Source organism: Dendrobates tinctorius, unplaced genomic scaffold (assembly GCF_039654945.1).
Source record: "Dendrobates tinctorius isolate UK_male_01 unplaced genomic scaffold, ASM3965494v1 ptg000060l, whole genome shotgun sequence".
NCBI lineage: Eukaryota > Metazoa > Chordata > Amphibia > Anura > Dendrobatidae > Dendrobates > Dendrobates tinctorius.
Window position 1 is genome coordinate 58,595,572 of NW_027361728.1, and position 25,428 is coordinate 58,620,999.

General features: G+C 43.5%; 2 protein-coding genes across 2 annotated transcripts in view; one reads left to right on the forward strand and one right to left on the reverse strand.

Moving 5' to 3' along the window:
- Positions 1–887: 887 nt before the first annotated feature.
- Positions 888–25,428, reverse strand: part of GFM1 (G elongation factor mitochondrial 1) — a 49,830-nt gene continuing 25,289 nt past the window's right edge. Inside the window, exons 13-18 of the mRNA XM_073578980.1 lie at positions 25,257–25,339; positions 11,985–12,147; positions 9,312–9,456; positions 3,221–3,381; positions 2,131–2,184; positions 888–1,433 (exon numbers count right to left, since the gene is read on the reverse strand). Of these exons, the coding sequence (XP_073435081.1) occupies positions 1,302–1,433; positions 2,131–2,184; positions 3,221–3,381; positions 9,312–9,456; positions 11,985–12,147; positions 25,257–25,339 (738 nt within the window). The 3' untranslated portion in view covers positions 888–1,301. The remainder of the gene's footprint in view (positions 1,434–2,130; positions 2,185–3,220; positions 3,382–9,311; positions 9,457–11,984; positions 12,148–25,256; positions 25,340–25,428) is intronic.
- On the forward strand, positions 12,511–25,392 carry LOC141092638 (latexin-like). Its single transcript, XM_073578984.1, has 6 exons — positions 12,511–12,773; positions 12,854–12,916; positions 14,564–14,738; positions 14,814–14,950; positions 21,030–21,092; positions 25,094–25,392. Exons 1-6 carry the CDS (start codon positions 12,573–12,575, stop codon positions 25,178–25,180), a joined length of 726 nt encoding a protein of 241 aa, XP_073435085.1. The 5' UTR covers positions 12,511–12,572; the 3' UTR covers positions 25,181–25,392.

A 25,428-nucleotide genomic window follows, 5' to 3' on the forward strand; every position in this document is an offset into this window, starting at 1 on the left:
CTGAAAGCGCAGCTACCAGGAGAAAATGAACTTTATACCTCCCAGGACCTGCTGTATTTCAGTCATGGAGACATGACCGGAGTGGCCACAGTCAGTGCTTCGTACACGGTCATCAGTACCCCGGGGCGTGCTTACAGCTGCCGCTCACTTGGACAGAGCCGCGACTGCAGCTGCTCATGCACTCCTCTATGACTGAAATCTAGCGGGCCCTGGGAGAAATAAAGTTCATTTTCTACCAGTAGCCGCACTTTCAGTAAGATGCCCAAACAGCATTCTCACCTTCAGTTTAACCCTATATCTGTAGGTTAATACAGTTGAGGAACACCACAGGCTCCCTTTAAGGAGAGCTTTTCTGGTTAGACTAGGAGTGGACATGTCTTAGGATCTGTATTAGGGTGTAAAAAGTGTCAGCCAAAGGACAACTGTGGAAACAAATTGTAGATCATAGTGAATTGTTAGATAAATCTCCATTCTAGGACTGGGACTCTTGTGTTCCACAGGTCACAGCACATTTTGACATTTCTCTTATAAAGTCAATTTATTGTAGATTTTAGATGTTTTACTATGCTTCCTCCTACTTGTCTGATTTAGATCCAAGTCACAAATCAAAATTGCCAAGTCAATACTAGTCTATGGGTCTGTGAAAAACTTGACAATGGTTGCACCCTAGTTACATTAAAGAGTTGTTCACATGAAAAAAAAATGGGGAAACATGGATAGTAAAAACTGATGCAAACTAAACACCACTGAAAATCTGCTGTGTTTTTTTCTCACCTACGGGGGAAAAAAAAGGACGTCTGAATGAGGTCTTATTTCTATTTTGCTATATGTGACTAGAAAGGCTGGGTAAGCGGCAATATCACAGAGCTACCATTAAAAAGCATGGCTTGTAATAAAATGATTTATTCCCTGACCGAGCACTGCTGAAACATACAACCATAGGCCTTTACTATCACAGCTTGCAGTACAGATCCAAGTGTCCATCAGTGCAGAGTTCACAGTCGACACGTATGTCCAGCAGTGAATAATAGGAGACAGATCCAGAAAAGATAAAATGGAAACTTCCGTTTCAGGACACCGATCACTGCAGTAATAGCAGCAGTTTCTCAAGTATCGTCCTCTCTGGATTTACAGGTGACAGAACCACTAATCATGTCCAAAGGGTTTTACAAAAACCAGTGTGTGCTATATCCACATCCCAGAGGGGACCACGTCCGTATATATATACACATACACTCGGGAGGCATAGTCAGAGTAGCGAGTAGAGCGGACAGCTGGAGGTAACATCATCAGAGAGGCGGTCAGCTCTTGTACTTTCCCTTCTTCGCTGGGAGTTGGCCTGTGGCTTCCAGGTATTTGGTGGCCAATTCTTCCTGAGTACTAGGCAAGCACGGCAGGTACTGGCTGTACTCCATTGTGTATTCACCCTTTCCCTAAAACAAACCAAAAAAATCAAAATGATAATGTGCATCTTTACTGCAGAATTGTGGATCTACACATAGAAATGGCTGTCACTGCCATACCCCTAATTCTGGTCAGTTCCTTATACCCCCTTGGTGATGGCCATCATCCCTGTGTGGTGGTCATGTGCCATCACAATATGGAGCCGAGCCTATTCTTTACAGCGCAGGGGCCAGTTGGGTTACATGGTTAGTAACTGATGTAATCGGAGCTGGCGCCAATCGCATCGGTTTATCCTCTTCAGTGCCATGTAAAGTGTGAGGCTAGCATTTAAAAGACTTTCAACATGTTGGCCGTTGATTCTAATGACCCACAAGAAAGCCCTCATAAGGCCAGGTCTGAAAAAAAAATTTTTTTTTTAAGTCTGTTGCTACAGAAGGAGAAAAACACGCAAAAATGAAAAATCACCATCCATAAGAGGTTAATTCGCTAATTAGCAGCTAGGCCGAATTCACGTTCATCTTGTATAACACAGGCGGCCTCTTGTGCTGTACGTTACATCAGGGAACACACATCTGTGTGAATGGGGCCAAAGGCTTTAATGGCTAGAATAGCTAGGTGATCTATCCACAAAAAGAACCCAAAAGACAATGGAACAAGTACACAAAGCTCAGATGTGTAAATGGGGCGTGAAGGAGATAAATAAGGTGCCCTTCTGGATGCACATACCTCTGTACAGGATCGGAGCTCATTTGCGTAGCCAAACATATCATTAAGAGGAACCTAGAAAGAAAAAAAAAATGGAAAAATATATGTGTCACATTGAGAACTGCAATGGGAGCCAGTCTGATTCTGTGCCCAGGCTGGGAATCGGAATAAGGTAAACAATAGATGTAAAAAAAATAAAAATTACTGTGCAGTCACCACATTGTAGTTCTACTGGATACAGAATCTGCCAGCGTGACATTGAGCAAACGCAGAATTAGACTGCACTAACCCATCCACATGTGCAGTCAGAGTGAGGTGGTATCACAAGGTCATTAGGACAGATGAATAAATGTAGGGCATAGCACTGGCATCCTCACCAGAAATCTGCATTACTTCTAATAGACTTTTTACAAAATTGGCCCATGTCAATGCAGATATTCCAAAATAAATGAAACAGAGGGAGGGGGGGGGGGGAGAAAACATTAAATATATAGTGAACTCCTGCTGCCGATGCCCCCTGCCAGCCTCCTCGCTTCCTCTACTGACAGGACGACAATCAGGTAACTGCTGCAGCCAATCAGCACCAGTGGTAACTGAGTGCAGCGGTGTTATCCACAGAGTCAGAAGCAGCCCTTATCCTGGGGTCCGGCAGGTGAGCGGGCTTTTCTTTTTTTTTCTCCACTTCAGCACCATCCTGGGACAATTTTTGGATTATTATATTAGTAGAAGTAGCGTTACTACATTTGGCCCTTCCAAGCATCTCTTTGCCTTGTGGATCTGCTGTTTTTGTGCACCCAACTCAAAAAAACAAAATAAATGATACAAAGAGTCAGGACTACAACAAGAATATTAACTCCTTGGTGATGTCACATAAATGTGAGCAGACCCCATGCACATTTACTGCAGTTGTAAAACGAGCGACACTAGGTTTTCATGGCAAATTTCAGCATCTGCTCACCCTAGTGTTTAAAAGTGAAAAATAACAAAACTAATTCTTTTTCACATTTTATACCAATAAAAAGTTTATATATTTTTTTTTATTTAAACTTTGTTACATTTCTTCAAATCTTGAAAATATTTTTTGATGACGCATTCCCTTTAACATACTTACATTAGCATAAAGTGTAAAGTAGTCCTCAGAACCATCTTGTCCTACAATCACTCCATGTCTTCTGTTAATGCCAGCGATCACAGGACCTTGGAATTCATTAGGTGCAACGACCTCCACAGACATTACTGGTTCCAGGATGGTAATCGTTGCTTGCTCCAAAGCTGCCAGAAAAAAAATGTAAGATACAATTGATATTGTGATAGACCGCAGAGTTCTGCAGATTATATCGGGGCTCATTCCATGAAACCAGATGCAAATTGACCATTTATCATTAAAGGGGCTTTACCTATGAGGCCAAGAACTACCAGGGAGGAAGTTGCTGATCTGTTGGCTCAGAGTGGACACTGCTGGAGACGTCTATTCAACAGAGCAGCTTCTCTTCTGATCTGCCGACAGGGTGGCACTGCAGTCTATTTATGCTTGTAAGCAGCACATGGCAAGAACAACATGCACTGATCACAAGCAGAGCACAGCTGTTGGAATACTCACTGCTCTGCACGTCAGAACTATGTGTGTGGAGGGCAGTGAGCATTAAGCAGCACACACAGTGTCAGCCGCCAGGGGGTCACGTGTGCCAATAGTTAAGAGAAATTAATAATCACCTATCTCCACACCCATAGGAGTGGAGAGAGGTGAATATTGATCTCTCTTAAGCAGCGGGCACACGTGACCGCCCGGCCAGCAGCAGGAGCCGGCTGCTGCGGCTGACACTGTGCGTGCTATTACAGAGAAATGAATATTCATTGCCAGTGCAGTGAATGTTCATTTCTGTTTGGCAGCAGACACAGGAGTTAGCTGCAGCAGCCGGCTCATTCCTCCTGCGACCCGCTGCTCCGCCGCTGCCCCTCCATCTTCTGGACACCACACGAGTATTAGGCTACTTTCACACTAGCGTCGTGTGACGTACGTCGCAATGCGCCATTTTGGAGAAAAAACGCATCCTGCAAAGTTGCCCGCAGGATGTGTTTTTTCTCCATAGACTTGCATTAGCAACGCATTGCGACGTATGGCCACACGTCGCATCCATCGTGCGACGGATGCGTCGTGTTTTGGCAGCTGCGACGCACAAAAAACCGTTACATGTAACGTTTTTTTTTTGTGCGCCGTGTCTGCCATTTTCGACAGCGCATGCGTGACCGAAACTCCGCCCCCCTCCTCCCTGGACATTACAATGGGGCAGCGGATGCGTTGAAAAACTGCATCCGCTGCCCGCGTTGTGCAAATCTTTCACAACGTGCGTCGGTACGTCGGCCCGACGCATTGCGACGGGCCCGTACCGACGCAAGTGTGGAAGTAGCCTAAGCCGAGGGGGGCATCCTCAACACAAAATAAAGTGCTGAAAAACTTGGCTTATACTCGAGTATATATGGTAGTCTAAACAATGCACACATGATTTTTATAAAGCCAAAGTTCCCTATATCATTGTATAGTTAGTCTAAGAGGCATTTTGGGACTGACAGACTCCCTTTAAAATCATAAAACGGTGAGACTCTGCATCTGATCATTGCAGGCATAGATTTCACTTGCCCTACTTAACTTTTTAGGAGTTAAGTACTGGTGTATGAAATGCCAGTGTTAATATGTCTCTACAGCTGCAGAACATCAATATTCCAGCAGGGCAGACGTCCAACATGATGAAATATTAAAGGCTGCAGCTGATGAGTGGTCGCTCACTGACTGCAACAGACACATGACAACAATGTCACATCAGGAAAAAAAACAGATCAACACACTGGATTTCAATAAAAAATTCTTTATTTCATTCCATTTAAAAAAAAAAAAAAAAAAGATTGTCCAGACAGATCAAAAGTGGTGTAGCATTCTAACACGTTTCTGGCCGTAGCCCTTAGTCGTAGATTCTGGACAATCTTTTTTAATGGGATGAAATAAAGAAGAATTTTTAAGGCTGTGTTCACACGTAGCGTTTAAAAAAGCATCCCATGCAATCCTATGTGATTCCGCACATGCTGTGATAATGTTGCGGATATTTCCGCGGCGGAATTGCATCGTGGAAAAATACGCAGCATGTTCATCATTTGTGCGGAATCGCGGGAAAATCCGCACACATAGGAATAAATTGTTCTGCTTACTTTCCACATGTGGCTGTGCTCACCATGCAAAAAATAAGCAGAACATTTGCGGATGGTACCCACGGTCTGGAGGAGACTATCCACCAGGCCCTGGGTACCATATCCCTGAAAAAAAAAAAAAAAAAAAAAAAAAAAAAAACGGGTTATATTAACCTTCCGGCATCCCGCGCAGCCTTACCGATGCTCCCGCCAACTCCCGCTCCCAGTAATGCCTTGCGGCAAGGACCTGTGATGATGTAGTGGTCTCGCGAGACCGCTACGTCATCCAAGGTCTCGCAAGGCATCGCTGGGATTGGGAGCATCGCGAGGATCGGGAACGCTGCGCAGGACGTCAGAAGGTCAGAATAACACGATTTTTAATTTTTTTTTATTATTTTTATCATTCTATCTTTTACTATTGATGCCGCATAGGCAGCCTCAATAGTAAAAAGTTGGTCACACTAGTCAAACACTATGTTTGACGAGTCTGACCAACCTGTCAATCACATTCCAAGCGATGCTTCAGATTGCTTGGAAAGAGCTTGAATACCGCACGCAAAAATCGCGGGAAAAACGCTTGTTTTCTGCGGGAAAACGCATGCGAATTCGCATGCGTTTTCCCGCGGCGGGAGTTGCGGAAATGCTGCAGAATTTTCCGCAGCATCTCTGCAACGTGGGTACATAGTCTTAATGAAATCCAGTTTGTTGATCCGGTGTTTTACCAATACATCTGATGGTCAAACGGAATTTGGATCCTTACTGCAGTATCAAAGGCTACCTAGTGTACAACACACGGTGATGCACTATTCCCTCCTCTTTTTGTTTTTTTCTATTTTGAATGTCACATCAGCTCTGGGAACATGGATGTAACGGGAACGCTGCGGGAGACAAGTATCCATTTTATTTTTTTATTTTAATTTGGGTCCTGAATTGCTCACAGTGGGGGTGTCTAGTAGTGGACCTCCCTTTACTCCCAAGGGTGGTTTGCATGTTAATGACCAGGCCAATTTTTACAATTCTGACCTCTGTCCCTTTATGAGGTAATAACTCTGGAATGCTTCCACGGATCCCGGTGATTCTGACATTATTTTCTTGTGACATATTGTACTTCATGTTAGTGGTAAAATTTCATTCATATAACATGTGTTTATTTGTGAAAAAAACGGAAATTTGGTGAAAATTTTGAAAATTTCGCAATTTTCCAACTTTGAATTTTCATGCCCTTAAATCACAGAGATATGGCACACAAAAAAAATTAATAAATAACATTTCCCACATGTTTACTTTACATCAGCACAATTTGGGAACCAAAATTGTTTTTTGTTAGGAAGTTATAAGGGTAAAAATTGACCAGCGATTTCTCATTTTTGCAACACCATTTTATTTTTAAGGACCACATCACATTTGAAGTCACTTTGAGGGTCTATATGATAAAAAATACCCAAAATTGACACCATTCTAAAAACTGCACCCCTCAAGGTGCTCAAAACCACATTCAAGAAGTTTATTAACCCTTCAGGTGCTTCACAGGAATTTTTTGAATGTTTGAAAAAAAAAAAATGAACATTTAACTTTTTTTCACAAAAAAAATTACTTCAGGTTTAATTTTTTTTTATTTTACCAAGGGTAACAGGAGAAATTGGACTGGAAAAGTTATTGTGCAATTTGTCCTGAGTACGCCGATACCTGATATGTGGGGGGGGGGAACCACCGTTTGGGCGCATGGCAGAGCTCGGAAGGGAAGGAGCGCCGTTTGACTTTTTCACTGCAAAATTGGCTGGAATTCAGATCGGATGCCATGTCACGCTTGGAGAGCCCCTGATGTGCCTAAACAGTGGAAACCCCCACAATTGACCCCATTTTGGAAACTAGACCCCCCCCAAGGAACTTATCTAGATATGTGGTGAGCACTTTGAACCCCCAAGGGCTTCACAGAAGTTTATAACATACAGCCGTACAATTAAAAAAAAATCATTTTTTACCACAAAAATGATCTATTCACCACCAATTTTTATTTTCCCAAGAGTAACAGGACCCCAAAAGTTATCGTGCAATTTGTCCTGAGTACGCTGATACCCCATATATGGGGGTAAACCACTATTTGGGCACATGGCAGAGCTCGGAAGAGAAGCAGCGCCATTGAATTTTTTTGGCTGGAATTGAGATCGGACGCCATGTCGTGTTTGGAAAGCCCCTGATATGCCAAAATAGTGGAAACCCCCAAATACTAACTCCAACCCTAACCTCAGCCCTAACCCTAATGGGAAAATGGAAATAATTTTTTTTTTATTTTATTATTTATCCCTAACTAAGGGGGTGATAACTATTTATAGCGGGTTTTTATGTTTGGCAGCTGTCATACGCTAAAAGACGCATCACCACATTTTGAGAGCTATAATTTTTCCATATTTTGACCCACCGAGTCATGTGATGTCTTATGTTTTGCGGGACGAGTTGACGTTTTTATTGGTACCATTTTCGGGCACGTGACATTTTTTGATCGCTTTTTATTCCGCTTTTTGGGACGCAGAATGAACAAAAACCAGCGTTTCATTAATTTCTTTTGGGGGGGGGGTGTGTTTACACCGTTCCGCGTGTGGTAAAATTGATAAGGCGGTTTTATTCTTCGGGTCAGTACGGTTACAGCGATACCTCATTTTTGTCGTTTTTTTTATGTTTTGGCGCTTTTATGCAATGAAAACAGTTTTATATAAAAAATAATTGTTTTTGCATCGCTTTATTCTGCGAGCTATAACTTTTTTATTTTTCGCTGATGACGCTGTATGGCGGCTCGTTTTTTGCGGGACAAGATGACGTTTTCAGCGGTACCATGGATATTTATCTGCGTCTTTTTGATCGCGCATTATTGCACTTTTTCTTCGGCGGTATGATAATAAATCATTTTTTGCTTCGTTTTTTATTTTTATTTAAGGGGCTCGCTAAAGGGATTAACTAATGGACAGTTTTATAGGGTGGGTCATTACGGACGCGGCAATACCAAATATGTGTACTTCTATTTTTTTTTTTTCAAAAAATGAATTAGGGAATATTTTTTTTTAAATTTATTTAGCTATTTTTTTTTTTTTTAAAATCTTTTTTACACTTTTTTTTTTACTTTATTATAATGTCCCAGGGGGGGACATCACTGTCATGTGACAGATCGCTGATCTGTCACATCACAGATCGCTGTGACAGATCAGCGATGTGTCACAGGCACTGCTGCAGGCTTCCTCATGCCTACGCTCTGCGGGCAGTGAGGAAGCCAGCTCCCTGCAGGCCCCCGAAGGTCCCCGTCGCCATATTGGATCCGGGGACCTGCAGGGAAGGAGACTCCCCACAGCAGCGCTGCACATTGCGCTGCTGTGGGGGGCTCAGGGAAGCACGGAGAGAGCCCCCTCCCTGCCGATGCTTCCTTTAACCCCCGGTACACCGTGATCATGTTTGATCGCGGTGTGCCAGGGGTTAACGTGTTGGGGCGGTCCGTGACCGTCCCTGACATAGTGCCGGGTGTCAGCTGTGATAATCAGCCGACACCCGGCTACGATCAGCTGCGCTCCCCCCGTGAGCGCAGCTGATCGCATTAGACGTACTATTCCGTCCTTGGGACTTAGGTCCCAGGTCACATGGACGGAATAGTACGTCAAATGTAGGAAAGGGGTTAATACACCTCCTTTAATGTTCTGACAGTTTACAAAATTCACCACTGAAAAGTCCATGTCATCAAGTAATAATTGCAGTACACCTCACAGCATTGCTGTAGGTGTTTTCATCAATGTGGGCAAACAGGTTTCTATATCGTTTTTGGACTTTTACTGGGTATGGAAGCCTAAAAGTACAGCTCATAAGATGTGTAGCGGGGTGGCCCCAAATTTTAAATGAGGGCACATACTTCCAATGCCTTAAGCAAACAAGGCGTCTTGTTAATGTCACTGGAAGCACGTGATATCAATATATACCCAAACAAGAACAAATCCCAATTGTTTCAACAATCACATCCAGGTAAGGAAACAAGACTCATGTACCTTGTTTTATTGCTCCTTCTCCTGCCCTAATGAATGAGATTTCATTGGAATCCACAATGTGGTGAGCGCCATCTTCCAGGACAAAGCGGATCCCGGAAATCTTGTGTCCAGTAAGAGGTCCTTTCTCACAGGCATCACGGAAACCCTTTCAGAAACAGAAAACAGACTTAACAAGTAAAGCAAAAGCTTGCATCAGAAAGATTGGACATCTTTGTTATATTAAAGGCGTTCCATACTAATACAGGTGCATCTCACAAAATTAGAATATCATCAAAAAGTTAATTTAATTTGGTTCTTCAATACAAAAAGTGAAACTCATATATTAGATGGATCACTCTGTTTGTGATTACTCTAATTCAAGTGTTTATTTCTGTTAATGTTGAGGATTATGGCTTACAGTCAATGAAAACCCAAAAGTCATTATCTCAGTAAATTAGAATACTTTAGAACACCAGTTGAAAAAATGATTTTAAAATCTGAAATGCTGGCCTACTGAAATGTATGTTCAGTAAATGCACTCAATACTTGGTCGGGGCTCCTTTTGGATCAGTGCTGCGTGGCACAGAGACGATCAGCCTGTGGCACTGCTGAGATGTTATGGAAGCCCAGGTTGCTTTGATAGCAGCCTTCAGCTCATCTGCATTGTTGGGTCTGGTGTCACTCATCTTCCTTTTGACAATACCCCATAGATTCTCTATGGGGTTAAGGTCAGGTGAGTTTGCTGGCCAATCAAGCACAGGGATACTGTTGTTTGTAAACCAGGCATTGGTACTTTTGTCAGTGTGGACAGGTGCCAAGTCCTGCTGGAGAATGAAATTTCCATCTCCGAAAAGCTTGTCAGCAGAGGGAAGCAAGAAGTGCTCTAAAACTTTCTGTTAGAAGGCTACGCTGACTTTGGTCTTGATAAAACACAGTGGACCTACACCAGCAGATGACATGGTTCTCGAAACCATCGATTGTGGATACTTCACAGTAGACCTTGGAAATCAAGGTCCCACAGTCTGGAGAAAGAGTGGAGAGACACACAATCCAAACTGATTGAGGTCTAGTATGAAGTTTCCACAATCAACATATTGAAACATCTTGTTCCATTCTTCAAGAGTACGTTCTTTCAGATTATGTGCAGATGATCAGTAAACGCTGCGGGTTGGACACTGTGTACTTGTGCAGCGACCCAACTGCAGCGCCCAGTTTTTACAGCATAGTGGATAGGATTTCAAGAAATCCCATGTCCACTATGCGTCCAGAGATGTCTGCGGATCGTCCGCGGAGACTGACATGCAGCGCGTCTCTCCAGACCACAGCAAGTCTATTTATATTGCGGAGACGCTAGTCTCTGCAAGAGAAATCTCACCAATAGAATGTTCAGAACGCCATTCAGTGAACACATGCAGATTCACCTGCACTCAATAGACAGCAGCGCTTTGGACTCAGCGAACACGCTCAGTGTCCAAAGCGCTGCCAATTCCTGATCTGCACTTACCCTTAGAGCCTGGATGGAGAGTGATGCTCATTTCATCTCCATACCACACCTCACCACTTGTGCACTTAAGCACATCCCTCATCCTCACCTCCATGCTTATCCCAGCCCTAACCCATCACTAACCTTTGTTATTTTCTCTTCTGCTTTCAAACATTCCACTATCACGCCTACCTAAAGAATACATCCATCAACCCAACCTCTATGTTCAGCTATCGCAGCTGCTCCCATTCACCTCCTAACTCCTTGAACAGCATTGTCCATGATGAACTTTCCTCCCATCTCTCGTTTAACTCAATCCTCTTTGACAACCTACAATCCAGCTTCCATCCTCATCACTCCGTTGAAACTGCCCTCGTCATTGAAAAGGACTTATTTACTAACAAAGCTAACAGACAATTATTTGTACTTCTCCTTCTAGACCTATACTCTTCCATCAACACATTTGACTACCACTCCTACTACAAATCCTGACTTCCCATGGGGTCAAAGACCATGCCCTCTCCTGGATCTTCTCATTCCTCTCCCAACCACACATTTAGTGTCTCCCACTTTCTCACTACCTCCTCATCCCGTCCTCTCTCTCTCTGAATGTCATTCAAGGCTCTGTTCTGGGACGTGATCTATCACAATAAATATTACACTTTCCCCTGCACCGCATGTCTGCTGCCTCTGAGTCACGCTTGACTCTGTACTGTCTTTCAAATGCACATCCAACTCTTGCCACCTTCTGCTGCCTTTAACTCAAAAATATTTCCAGAATTTGTCCTTTCCTCAACCTTGAATCTACTAAACTGTTAGTGCATGATCTCATCTCATCTATAAAAATAAAGATTATTATTCTCCCACCTACTGTAATATCCTCCTCTGTGGCTTCCCTGCTAACACTCTCGCATCTCTCTAGTCCGTCCTCAACTCTGCTGCACGACTAATCCACCTCTCGCCTCGCTATTCCTCCGATTTTCCCGTCTGCAAATCCCTTCATTGTCTCCCAATTACCCAACGATGCCCATAAACCTTAGATATATTCAGCTGAACAAGCCTACGGCCACCTCAACAAAACTAAAGAGTCTGAAAAGATGGATGACATCTCGCAGCTAGGTATAATACACGCTTGAACATTTTACAAATGTAGGCTAGTTTTGATACCGAGGGAGCAATTGTAGTATCCACGCTCTGAGTCAGTCACTCACCTGTTCCACAGCGGGAACAAACTGTTTGGGGACATTTGTCCCTACAGTCCTGTCTTTAAATTCCACCTTTGTGTAATTTTCGGCTTCCAGCGGCTCGATATAGCCAATGACTTTACCGTACTGGCCGGCCCCACCAGACTGCTTCTTATGAGTGAAATCAAACCTGAAAATGTGGAACAATATAATCACAAATTTACAAAGCACTCCCTGCTATATTACAGCCACATTTACAACTTCAGAGCTGAAATCATCCATGATTCTGTGTAGGCTCATTGGCTGCACAAATCTAGCTCTTGGGATCTGCCTTCTGTACTAGATGTCTAAGGAAAAAGCTACGTTCATGAACAGGTCTTGTGAGCAGCTATAATACGACGCTTATTTCCTACATACAGCACTGCGTATAATGGCTGCAGAGCTCACTGCAATCACTGGAGATGTCAGATGTGAAAGCCGCTGTGTGCTCTAATCTGTAAACCTGTCTCTCCAGTCACTGGCAGAGCTCCCTCCTCTGCACATAGTCAGGAGATCAGAGTGCGGCCCTCCCTTCCTGTAGGGTCAGGCCGCAGCTTCCTGATCACAGCTTCCTATATGGCTGCTCGTCTGGACTTCTGCAATCTCCTGAGTTACATGATACAGAGCAGCAAGGGAAGACGAAACATGGAAAAGCTTAATCCCACCCATTACCCGGCCTCCAGAGCCACAGTTGTTGTTATGAACCACATTAACTACAAATTAGGGGGGCCTAACCGGCTTTATGATCGGCTGGATGTGACAACAGCCAACAAGGAAGTAAGACAGACAAAATTGGGACAGGGGTTTGGGAACATATGGAGAGCGGAAAACTAAACTGACTTTTTTTTTTTTAACAGGTTATTCCAGGATTGGGTAATAAATATTACCTGAAATTCAGTATAGAAGATGCCCTAAATAAGGTGAGCACTTAGCCTAATGGAACGGAGCCACAAGTGGTTAACACAGTGTTCATTGTATGCGGCACTATGTGTGCCACCATCTCCGATAGTCTGCAGTCACCACGTCATTCCCTATGCCTGGCCACTAGGGCTTTCTATGAAACGCATGACTGTAGCAAACGTGCAGTTGTCTGGCAGCTGTGGGGGGGTAGAAGACTAGTCGACTGGACATATAGGACACAGACTATCACAGGAATTCGGGTTTGTTAAAAGGCATAACATAAGAAATCCTGCTTGATAATGTCTGATTTCACACGCTTAAAGGGAACCTGTCAGCAGGATTGTGCACAGTAACCTACAGACAATGTCAGGTTGGTGTCATTATACTGATTAAAATGACACCTAGGTTGATGAAATCCGTCTTGTGTTTGAGGTTTAATCTTTATTTTCAGTTTTTAGTTGATATGCTTGGGTTGGCCTGTGGGGGTCCTCATGTGGTGCTCTGATTAGGTATTCATAATGCAGCCTGCTGACAGGTCACTGATCCCTCACTGTCGGTTTGACCTGCCCCCTGTCCTGTTTTACATACTAAACATAATACGGTTTGAAAAAAAAAAAAAAATCACATTCATCAGGCAGGCGGCTGCGCTGCAGCATGATATGGGGGATAATATGTATTCATTTCATTTAGACAGTTTTTTTGGGGAAAAAAATCATCATTCCGATAGATGCTACTCTGCATGCGCCACCACCATTATGATAGAGGAAAAAAAAATAAGGCTCTATCAAGATGGCGCCGACAGCACCTGCGCAGTTGTATCCATCGGAATGATGCTACTGAGCAGGTACCACTGGCGCCATCTTGATGGAGCCTCTTTTTTTTTCTGTAGCATAAAGGTGCCAGCGGCGCCATATGCAGTAGCAGCTATTGGAACGCGATAAATATAACAGCGCAGGCGCAGCTGACATTTTCGTTAAGACTTTTTTTTACTCAACAAAACTATTATCTTAATCAAATTGGTGCCGGTGGCTGCACCTGCGTAGTAGCATCTATCGCTAGATAAAATGAAGACATGCATATTACCCACCGTATCATGATACAACGCAGCCGCCTACCTGACGATTGTGATTTTTTTTTAAACCATATTTTATGCAGTATGCAAAATAGGGGGGACTCACAGGCTACCCCAAAGCACCAGAATCTCAGTAACTGAAAAATTACAAGTACAAATCAAACAACAACCACAAGATGGATTTCATCAATCAAGGTATCATTTTAATCATTATAACGGTGCCAACCTGACACTGTATATTGAGCAAAAGCCTGATGCAGGTTCCCTATAAGTGTTGACATACTCAAAATTGATTTCCGGCCCGCAAAAGTACAATTTAATTACCAATTACAGGCGTTGGCCATTTTATCTTTGAGCGGAGGAAGCTGATAAGTAGGTCTGGTTACAGGCTCCTCCGTCAGCATCCAGGAAAGCTGTGCAGTCTGTTAGAAAGGCTGTACCAAGAGCAGGAGAACCTGTAGTACTTATTAGTAAGTGCCAACAAATCATATGCCCAGCAAGAACAAAGATAATGTGGACGACCCCTTTAAATAGCTGTTCTTAGCTGAAGTATATAATATATACAAATCAATATAAATGGTCACCTTCTCCTCAGAAAGAAGCCATAAAATGCACTGCCGAGGTCCTGTACTACACAAATAAGCAAATTGCTCCTAATGTGACGTACAGCCTGCAGCCTGAGCCGCAGAACTACACCGCAGCCAAAGACAACGAGTTCTACAGCAGGATAAGGGGCCGCTCTGAGCCACTGATAGCAGAAGACATCCCAGGTAACCTGTGCATATTACTGTATATGTAACAGCTAAGGCAGGCTGCTGATGTATCCTCATTATTTCATATTGCAGATAGTTTTGGCAATATAGCACCCGATATGGAGCCCATCTGGCACCTGGCACTGGCTTCTTGTGCTTTTGTCAAGTTGCAAAACGCCACAGAAGAAACACTATACAGTGCGGTTGTCATTAAAAAGGTTACAGAGGTGGTAAGTCCAACAAATACAGAAAATATTTTATTTTGTAGTGATGGAGAAGACTGCTGTGTTTCAGTTTTTAAAAGAATATCGGGGTGTGGCAGGTGGGCTCACTCCGCTGCTCCCCAAGGTACAGTAGACACAGAAATACTTTATATTAAAGTCTCAGGGTGGTTTATCTAATATATAACGCTCAATGTGGGTCTATGTATGTATGTATCCAGGATTGGCATCCGCACCGTCGCAGCTACAGCCACAAAATTTGGCACAGTCACACGTCTGGACCCCGAGAGCGTCCTAAGCTACAGTATGTTGTGAGGCGAAATTTTAACCCCGCGCGTTCCAATTCACCAAACAATTTTGCCCCTATCTACATAATGGGGAAAAAGTGTGTGTGTCAAGCCCCGCCCCTCATTATGATGTCATAATGGTTGACTATGGGATGGAGGATGTGTGATGGGTATATGGGCACTGGACTATGGGATGGAGGATATGTATGACGGGTATATGGGCATGGGACTATGGGATGGAGCATATGCATAATGGTTATATGGGCACTGGACTATGAGATGAAGGATGTGTGATGGGTATATGGGCACTGGACTATGGGATGGAGAATATGTATGATGGGTATATGGGCACGGGACTATGGGATGGAGAATATGTATGATGGGTATATGGGCATGGGACTATGGGATGGAGAATATGTATGATGGGTATATGGGCATGGGACTATGGGATGGAGAATATGTATGATGGGTATATGGGCATGGGACTATGGGATGGAGGATGTGTGATGGGTATATGGGCATGGGACTATGGGATGGAGAATATGTATGATGGGTATATGGGCACTGGACTATGGGATGGAGAATATGTATGATGGGTATATGGGCACTGGACTATGGGATGGGGATGTGTGATGGGTATATGGGCATGGGTCTATGGGATGGAGAATATGTATGATGGGTATATGGGCATGGGACTATGGGATGGAGGATGTGTGATGGGTATATGGGCACTGGACTATGGGATGGAGAATATGTATGATGGGTATATGGGCACAGGACTATGGGATGGAGGATGTGTGATGGGTATATGGGCATGGGACTATGGGATGGAGAATATGTATGATGGGTATATGGGCACTCGACTATGGGATGGAGGATATGTATGATGGGTATATGGGCACGGGACTATGGGATGGCAAATATGTATGATGGGTATATGGGCACGGGACTATGGGATGGAGGATAATTATAATTTGTTATAACTAACCACAGTTAGTTACTATGCCCGGGCAGCGCCGGGCTCTTCAGCTAGTCTAATATATAAAGCTCAATGTGGATGTGTGTGTGTGTGTGTGTGTGTGTGTGTGTGTGTGTGTGTGTGTGTGTGTGTGTGTGTGTGTGTGCGCGTGCATGTCCGGGATTGGCATCCGCACCATTGCAGCCAAAGCCACAAAATTTGGCACAGTCACACGTCTGGACCCCGAGGGCGTCATAGGCTATGTTGTGAGGTGAAATTTTAACCCCGCGCGTTCCAATTCACAAAACAATTTTGCCCCTATCTACATAATGGGGAAAAAGTGAAAGGAAAAGTGTTGGAGGCGAATTGACAGCTGCCAGATGTGAACAAGGGGGACTGAAAGAATGAGAGCGATGGCACCAAAGAGTATATACCGTACAGTTACTAAGGTGGGGCCCTGACATGGGATACTCACCACACACGGGGATATGAACACACTACCACGTGCTTCAACACATATACCACCCTCAGCACACATTTCACCACATATACACCAACCTCGCCACATAAAAGTCGAAACACAAAAGTCGCCACTCAAAACTCACCACGCTGTCCCAGAGCTGTTTAAAAGAAGAAAAATGAGCTGTGATTGGTTGCTATCAGCAACAGTTTTCTTTGTAGATAGTTGTGGTAACTGAGGCCTATTATTATCATTTCTATGGTGTTATCGTCTATTAGATACACGGCTCAGCAGACAGTATCACACAGAATAGGATTAGATACACGGCTGAGCAGTCAGTAACACACGATAGGATTAGATACACAGCTCAGCAGAAAGTATCACACAGGAGAGGATACTTGGGTAATTGTTTAGTTAATTTGTGTTGCAAATCTGTAGTGTTGAGTATATGATGTGAAAAGTTTTTATGTGCAATATAATCATTATAATTTGTTTTAACTAACCACAGTTGGTTACTATGCCCAGGCAACGCCGGGCTCTTCAGCTAGTTGCTTCATAAACCACAAATCAAAGTAATAACACAACAATAGCCTTTCTGGCACAAATGAAAATAAAAAGTCCCTACACAGTCCTTCCCAGTATGGCTCCAGCCTTCTGGGACAAACACACTGCGACTCCCACAGGAGCATCAGCCTGGTGGCTTCCTTCCTCCAAACAGACCAGAGAAAAAAAACAGTAGCTGATCATTTAACTCTGCCAACCACACCCTTGAGGTGGAGATAAGGTGAGTAGCAGTGGTGTAACTACAAAGTTATGGGCCCCGGTGCGAACTATCACCATGCCAAAATACACGCGCGGCTCTGCTCACCTCGTACACCCCATACGGGTGCGCTCCATACACCTCATACACACACAGCTCAGCTACATCCACCCTGTAAACCACTCCTGACCCCACACAAACTTACCTTCATCCAGCACCATGACAACCAGCACGGCAGAGTCCTGCACACACACGCAGGCTCCTGATCATGTGACCCCTGACTCCTCCCCTCCTGTGACCTCATCACAGGTCCTGTGTGCAGCCATCGCGTCAGAGTGGGAGAAGAGGGTTGCATTGGCAATCCAACACAATGGGCAGCACTTTGAACACATTTTACAAGCGGTCATAAACTTGTAAACAACTCATGAAAGAACAAAAGTTACGTTAAAACCAAGCACACCATTGCTTTTCTTGTGAAATTCTCAGTAAGTTTGATGTGTTGCAAGACCCTCTTCCGATTGGAAAAAATAATGCTGGATCCAAAATGGCCACCATGGTCATGACCCATCTTGAAAAGCTTCCCCCTCCCATATACTAATGTGCTACAAACAGGAATTTGATATCACCAACCATTCTCATTTTATTTAGGTGTATCCATATAAATAGCCCACTCTTCATAATATACACTGCTCAAAAAAATAAAGGGAACACTTAAACAGAATATAACTCCAAGTAAATCAAACAAACTGTTAGAAACAGACTCCATGAGGATGGTCTGAGGGCCCGACGTCCACAGATGGGGGTTGTGCTCACAGCCCAACACCATGCAGGGCGCTTGGCATTTGCCACAGAACACCAGGATTGGCAAATTTGCCACTGGTGCCCTGTGCTCTTCACAGATGAAAGCAGGTTCACACTGAGCACATGTGAGACATTAGAGAGTCTGGAGACGCCATGGAGAGCGATCTGCTGCCTGCAACATCCTTCAGCATGACTGGTTTGGCAGTGGGACAGTAACGGTGTGGGGTGGCATTTCTTTGGAGGGCTGCACGGTGTTGGGCTGTGAGCACAACCCCCATCTGTGGACGTCGGGCACTCAGACCATCCTCGTGGAGTCGGTTTCTAACCGTTTGTGCAGACACATGCACATTTGTGGCATGCTGGAGGGCATTTTGCAGGGCTCTGGCAGTGCTCCTCCTGTTCCTCCTTGCACAAAGGCTGAGGTAGCAGTCCTGCTGCTGGGTTGTTGCCCTCCTACGGCCCCCTCCACGTCTCCTGGTGTACTGGCCTGTCTCCTGGTAGCGCCTCCAGCCTCTGGACACTACGCTGATAGACACAGCAAACCTTCTTGCCACAGCTCGCATTGATGTGCCATCCTGGATGAGCTGCACTACCTGAGCCACTTGTGTGGGTTGTAGAGTCCGTCTCATGCTACCATGAGTGTGAAAGCACAACCAACATTCAAAAGTGACGAAAACATCAGCCAGAAAGCATTGGTACTGAGATGTGGTCTGTGGTCCCCACCTGCAGAACCACTCCTTTATTGAGGGTGTCTTGATAATTGCCATTTGTTGTCTATTCCATTTGCACAACAGCATGTGAAATTGATTGTCAGTGTGGCCTCCTAAGTGGACAGATTGATTTCACAGAAGTTTGATTTACCATATATACTTGCGTATAAGCCAAGATTTTAAGCCCTTTTTTTTGGGCTGAAAGTCTCACCCCCCCCCCCCGGCTTATATGTGAGTAATATACCAGGGGGTCGGCGGGGGTGTCAGTTCACACTGACACCCCCTGGCGCGGTCTCTGTAGCCCCCCTGCTTCTCACGGTCTCAGGCTTCTTCCTTCAGCGGTCACGTGGTACCGCACATTAAAGTCAGGAACATGCACATATTTATGACTTTAATGAGCGGTACCAAGTGACCACTGAAGGAAGGTAGACCGGGAGAAGCAGGGCTGCAGAGACCGCGCCAGGAGAGGGTAAGAATACGCTATATTCACCTGTCCACGCTCCATCGCTGCGCGCTGCTCTGTCCTCTCCTCCGCGTCCTGTCTGTTATGTTCAGGTCAGAGAGCGCGGTGACTTAGTTAGTGCGCACCACGCCCTCTGCCTGAACGTCACTGACAGGGAACTGGAAGACAGAGCGATGCGCAGCGATGGACCGGGGACAGGTGAATATCGCCAGTGCCGGGGTCTTGAGCAAGCGGTGACATCGGCACCTGTCCCCGCCTGCTCAGTACACCAGCACCGGGCCTGAGAGGTGAGTATGTCATTTTTTTTTTTTATTTATAGCGGCAGCAGCATATGGGGCATAATCTATGAGCATCTTATGGGGCAGCATATGGGGGCATGAACTATGGAGCATCTTATGGGGGCATAATCTATGGAGCAGCATATGGGGGCATAATCATGGAGCAGCATATGGGGGCATAATTATGGAGCAGCATATGGGGGCATAATTATGGGGGCATAATTATGGGGGCATAATCTATGGAGCATTTTATGGGCATAATCTATGGAGCAGCTTATGGGGCAGCATACTTGGCATAATCTATGGAGCATCTTATGGGGCAGCATATGGGGCATAATCTATGGAGCATCTTATGGGGGGCATAATCTATGGGGCATCTTATGGGGGGATAACCTTTATGGAGCAGCATATGGGGCATATTCTATGGAGCATCTTATGGGGCCATTATTAACCTTTGTGAGCATTATATGGGGCGTATTTAGTGTGGAGCATCTTATGGGGCCATCATGAACTGTATGAAGCATTGTATGGGGCTCCTGATTCAATATGAATATTCAAAAAAATTTTCTCGCAAATGGGTATGAGCCCTTATAGGGATAAGCAAACCAGCACTGTATAGTCATTTTGGCGGTGACAGAGGCCATTTACCATAATCCATAAAATATCTGTGGACATGAGGGACATACATTGAATGAATGAATGAACTCTGCAGGCCCAGACTTCATTCCATGGATTTATGACTTTGCCTTGTTTCTGCCAGTGACACTTTGTAGTTTCTGTAACCCTTATTCACTTATTTAGAAGTTACCTACTTAGCATAGTGGAACCCACCCAGATACTTCTGGGCTCTCACCGTACTATCACCACTGAATAGACACATTTTTCTGTCTTTAAAATGGGAATTACCCCTTAATATACAACATAGTTACTCATTTATTACTCGAGGGCCAAATGCAGAATGCGCTTGGGGGCCAAAATCTGTCAGTAGTCTCTGCTTCTGCAGTATCTATCCCGGTAGCGCTGACTTTACACTTGTTACCTACTGTAGGCAAAAGAAACTACACTAGAAAGACACATTCACTTCCCCAAGTTGTGGGCTGCAACAGACTGCCATGACTGCAGTTATGCAGTCACCCTGCTACCCTCCGCTTGTACCGTGAACGGCCGCCAGTGTGTGCACATAGTATGTACATAAGATGCTAGGAAGTCCTGATCACATTGCTAGGGGTGCACTCTCCTATAGCCAATGACATGCAGTAGGAATATAGAAATAATCCCAGATTAGTGACCATCATCGTGTGCACCATATCATGGGCTGTAATGTAGATATTTAGGACAACATAGCTCTAACACAATGATTAATCTCTACAGAAAAGGGATGATGCCGCCCTAGAATTCCATTACGATGTGCTGATCCACCAGATGGTGACACAAGTAAGTGTGAACAACAACTCGGATAATCTGTAGATATTCAATCACACAAGTTAGGTGAAGTTCACACTAGGTGTTTTTGCAGCATTTTTTTATGCAAATTTTTTAGCGGCATTTTGCAGCAAAGTCTGAGGTTTCAGAAATCCCATGCACAGTTTGGCTTTCTTGTCATCAGAATTTATGCTTTCCATGGCTTTTTGCACAATGGAGCATGTTACTTCTTTCAGTAGTTTTTCAGAGTTTTTCACCCATTGAAATGAATGGGCAGTGAAAACACGCACCAAAAATGCAGGTATCTGGTTTTCCTGAATGCAAAAAAACTCAAGAAAAAAAAAAACAAACAAACAAGGAATACATACTTTTTCTCCTGCCAAGAGATCGGGTTTTGCAGCAGGGAAAAAAAAAAAAAAAAAAGCTAAAAAGAAACGTCTAGTGTGAACTTACCCTAAACATGTCAGTTACAGCTGCAAATTACTCAACCCCCGTTATAAATTACGGGTGAGTTACAAACTGTTGTCTGTTTGCAATAAACAGAACCAAAACTATTTTTTACATATCAACTGCATATTAACCACTATTTTCAACATCCATGTCCATCACCGTCTTATTATAGTCTTACATTTTTGTAATATTAACTTTTCAATTCTTATGGAACTAATTTTTGGACTTCCATGCGCTGCTTGACAAAATACAGGATTCCAATTATAGTAGAAGATTAATCATTTATTCCCAACGCGTTTCAAAGTAAGAATTACTTCTTCCTCAGGGGATGACAAATATATTGATATTTGTCATCCCCTGAGGAAGTAGTAATTCTTACTTCGAAACGCGTTGGGAATAAATGATTATTAATCTTCTACTATAATTGGAATCCTGTATTATGTCAAGCAGCGCATGGAAGTCCAAAAATTAGTTCCATAAGAATTGATATATTAGTGGTCACTTTTCTGACCATTGGACGTGCAGCAGCTGACTACCAATTGTATATGCCTGACCTCTCCTATAATAGGTGAGTGGATTTCTTTTATAATTTTAACATTAATCCGGATAAGAACCTAGTGCGCTTTTTCCTGTTCCTATAGTGTACTATATAATATCAATTTTTGAAACTCGCTCTACTAAGGTACCTTTTATTACGGACTTACACCATACATATTTGCTCACCTGTTTCACACTTATTTATTCATTGATTCATTCAATAACACTTAGCTTTTTTCAAATCTTCTTGACATATACTTTCATACATATTTACACCTCTTATCCAGTTTCAATGTCATGGCTCTCGATATTGCATATTACTATAAATTTTAATCCCATTTATATAGGACAAGAAGCAAAATCAGTTCTGCCCCTTTCATACATCCCTCGACACTGTGTGACCAATACCCCTATTAACATCGCCATGCAGAGTTGTGCGCATGCGCTACCTGTGGCTCTCTGCGAATTCCAGTCCTGCGCACTAGGGACAGCATGTGTACCACGCTTGCGTTCCAACGCACAGGAACCGAAAGTCACTATTCCACCAATGAGAAGCCAGCAGGCAGTTCATGAGCCAATACCCTGGGTAGCCTGAATTTTTTTTTTTTTTTTTAACACAAGTGGCATCCTCATATCGGCTATTTGTCAGTATTTAAAGAGCACCATTCACTTTCTTTGTTAACGTCCCTGGAAGAAGCATGGCAAAACAGCAGCTTCGGTGTGTAAGCTACAGGACATCCAGACCCTTTTCCTCCATACTGATTACTAGCTGGATGTAAATGAGCATTTGATTTAACCATGAACGCTAAAATTCAATTTATATGCCAAAAAAAGAAAAAAAAAAAAAAAAAATCACATTTATGATAACTTCTAACTTCTGATTACAATCAGTTTGAGGCTATTACATATTACACTGTACTTAGTTTACACTGGCACTTTAGTCTGATTATCATGGGTATATTCATACATTTGTACATACTACGCTAATTATATTTCTGCATGATGTCTGCATGCTCTATTTGGGTATTCCCGGATTAGTTTTAATTCTAAAATTTGATATATACATTTTCAAATAAAAACAAATTTAAGTAGTTCACAAAACTAATCTAACAAGTGGCTTCTCCAGTTTCAACACAAAATGTCACTTTTAATGACTCCTGCAGTATCAGAATTACTTAGTGCACAGGAGAGCAGCTTTGGCTGTTATGACCTGCTGCCAACGTGATTGAGAACTGGACATCAGCGTTGCTGAGGAATATTAGCCTATTTCTCATAGGCCTCCAATTCACTAACATTATTGGGTTGTCAAAAGAGTCCTTTACAAAGGTTAGAGAAGAGATCATTGCTTTGCACAAAGAGATGGGCATAAAAAGATGTAAAAGGTAGTGAATGTTCCTAGAGACACGAGTGGAAGCAGAGTTCACACGGAAGGATCACTGGATGACTACCTGGATGTCGCAGGAAGAGGACGTGTCCTGACTGCCACAAGGTACATGAAGATACCAGTGGTCAATAACCCTCACGAGAATGCAGAGGACCTGCACTAGGTCTTTGTGGCAGAAAGCACTGAGGTTTCAGTTTGCAGAGTTAAGGTGCATTCAAATATCTGTACAAATCGATCTGAGCACCGACAGCATTGCATGGACTGGCCGCTAAACTCCCGACTGGAGTGAAACAGCCTCATGGTTGGGAGACCTGCGGCAAGTCCGTGCATTGCTGTCCGTGACTAGACGGAGATCCAAAAACGTCTGCCTGAGCCCTAAAGGCAGATACTAAATGCTGAAGGGCTCCATGCTTTGCACATCGCGCCTGAGCCGAAAGCACCAGAAAAGTTGGTTCCAACGTGCTCAATCAAAATACGCTGCAAACGTTTTTGGATTCTGTTCTGAAAACAACCACCAGGGAGTGAAGCACGGTGATGTAGGAAGCCATTGCCATGAGGAATAGGCTAAATTCCTCAGGAACATTGCCAAAAAGTGGTGCTTGACTATGCATCATGTTTGCAGCAGGTCTTAACATACCAAATGGTGCTCTACTAAGTACTAAAGATTTGTGTCATGAACAGGTTGAAAAATTCTGTCCATAAGAAACAAGTAGCCAAAATGTCCTATTAAAAAAAATGATTCAATTTATTTAGATATCCATTTAAAAAGTCGCCTGCAGTCCAATGCCTTCCACATACTCATTGACTTGCATGGCCAAGTGCGATCCGATAATCGGATGAAATTCCGACATGCTGGTCTGAGGAAAACAATCAGACATCTGCGAGACCTCATGGAATAACATTGGTCCGAGTGTGATCCAATGTTTTGTTGGATCACACTCGGATGGAAAATACAGAGGTGTGGATCTGGCTCAATTCTGAGACTGCTGTAGTCAGTAAAAGTGGCATGTAGTATTAAATTTGGAGAAAACACATATTAGTTGTGTTGAGCTATGAAAATTGTTCCTGTTTCAATGGTTTATTGCAAACAGCCAAACGTTTGTAATTTTTGCTAATAAACCTTATTTGTAATGGGGGTTGAATAACTTGGATTGCACCTGTAAAAACATCTATGAACAAGCATAACACAACAAAATTGAGTATACTCTATCTTGAATTAGAAAAAATAAGATGTCTGAGATATGGACAATGGCAGCTTCCTCACTACAGGCACACGATAGTGCTCCAAACATGGCCCCCTCATGTATAGTGTCCTGCGCTCTCTGCATTCAACGTTACCAAACCCCTCAGTTAACGCTCAAGTGGACATTGGACTGGACACCAGCTTATAGCAGATAGGAGGGCATGGCGAGAATCAGGGCAGAGAACAAGGGCACAGCACATTGTGATCACAGCACAAGAGGGATTAACATTTCTTTCTGGGGGTAAACTGCTGACACACTCCATTTAGGATCTTCTGAACTCACCAATAGACCCTATTTTCACAATAGGATTCACAACATTTTCCAGCAATGGCCAACACAATATGTACTAAAAGGATCAAGAATATAATACAGTGTTCTGATAACACTCTGAATTGCAGGAAATGGAGCCATGGTCGATAGAAAGCGTATGGGACCCAATAGAAGGGTTAAGAATCAAAAAATCAACACCGCATGACAAAGACTAATCCAAATGAGAACAGCGTCTGACGTTCATCAGCTCAGAAGGCATCAAGAACATGTAACATTCCAGAAAATACTCACGGAACAGATTTTGCAACAGTCTCCCTGAAGGCAACTTTTGGTTTTCCCATGGTACAAGGACAGTCATATTCCCGCTCCATTCGCTAAATAAATAAATTAAAAAAAAAAAAGTTTACAAATAAACATTTTTACCAATCACGTGTTATTTTACTAACGCTCATCTAGACGAGAT

Bases quoted from the DNA above. Each gene is read 5' to 3' on its own strand.
- LOC141092638 (XM_073578984.1), top strand. From the start codon at position 12,573: ATGGCTGCTCGTCTGGACTTCTGCAATCTCCTGAGTTACATGATACAG. The intron at 14,739-14,813 runs GTAACCTGTGCA...TTCATATTGCAG, and splicing joins GATAGCAGAAGACATCCCAG to ATAGTTTTGGCAATATAGCA. The intron at 21,093-25,093 runs GTAAGTGTGAAC...TCTGAATTGCAG, and splicing joins TCCACCAGATGGTGACACAA to GAAATGGAGCCATGGTCGAT.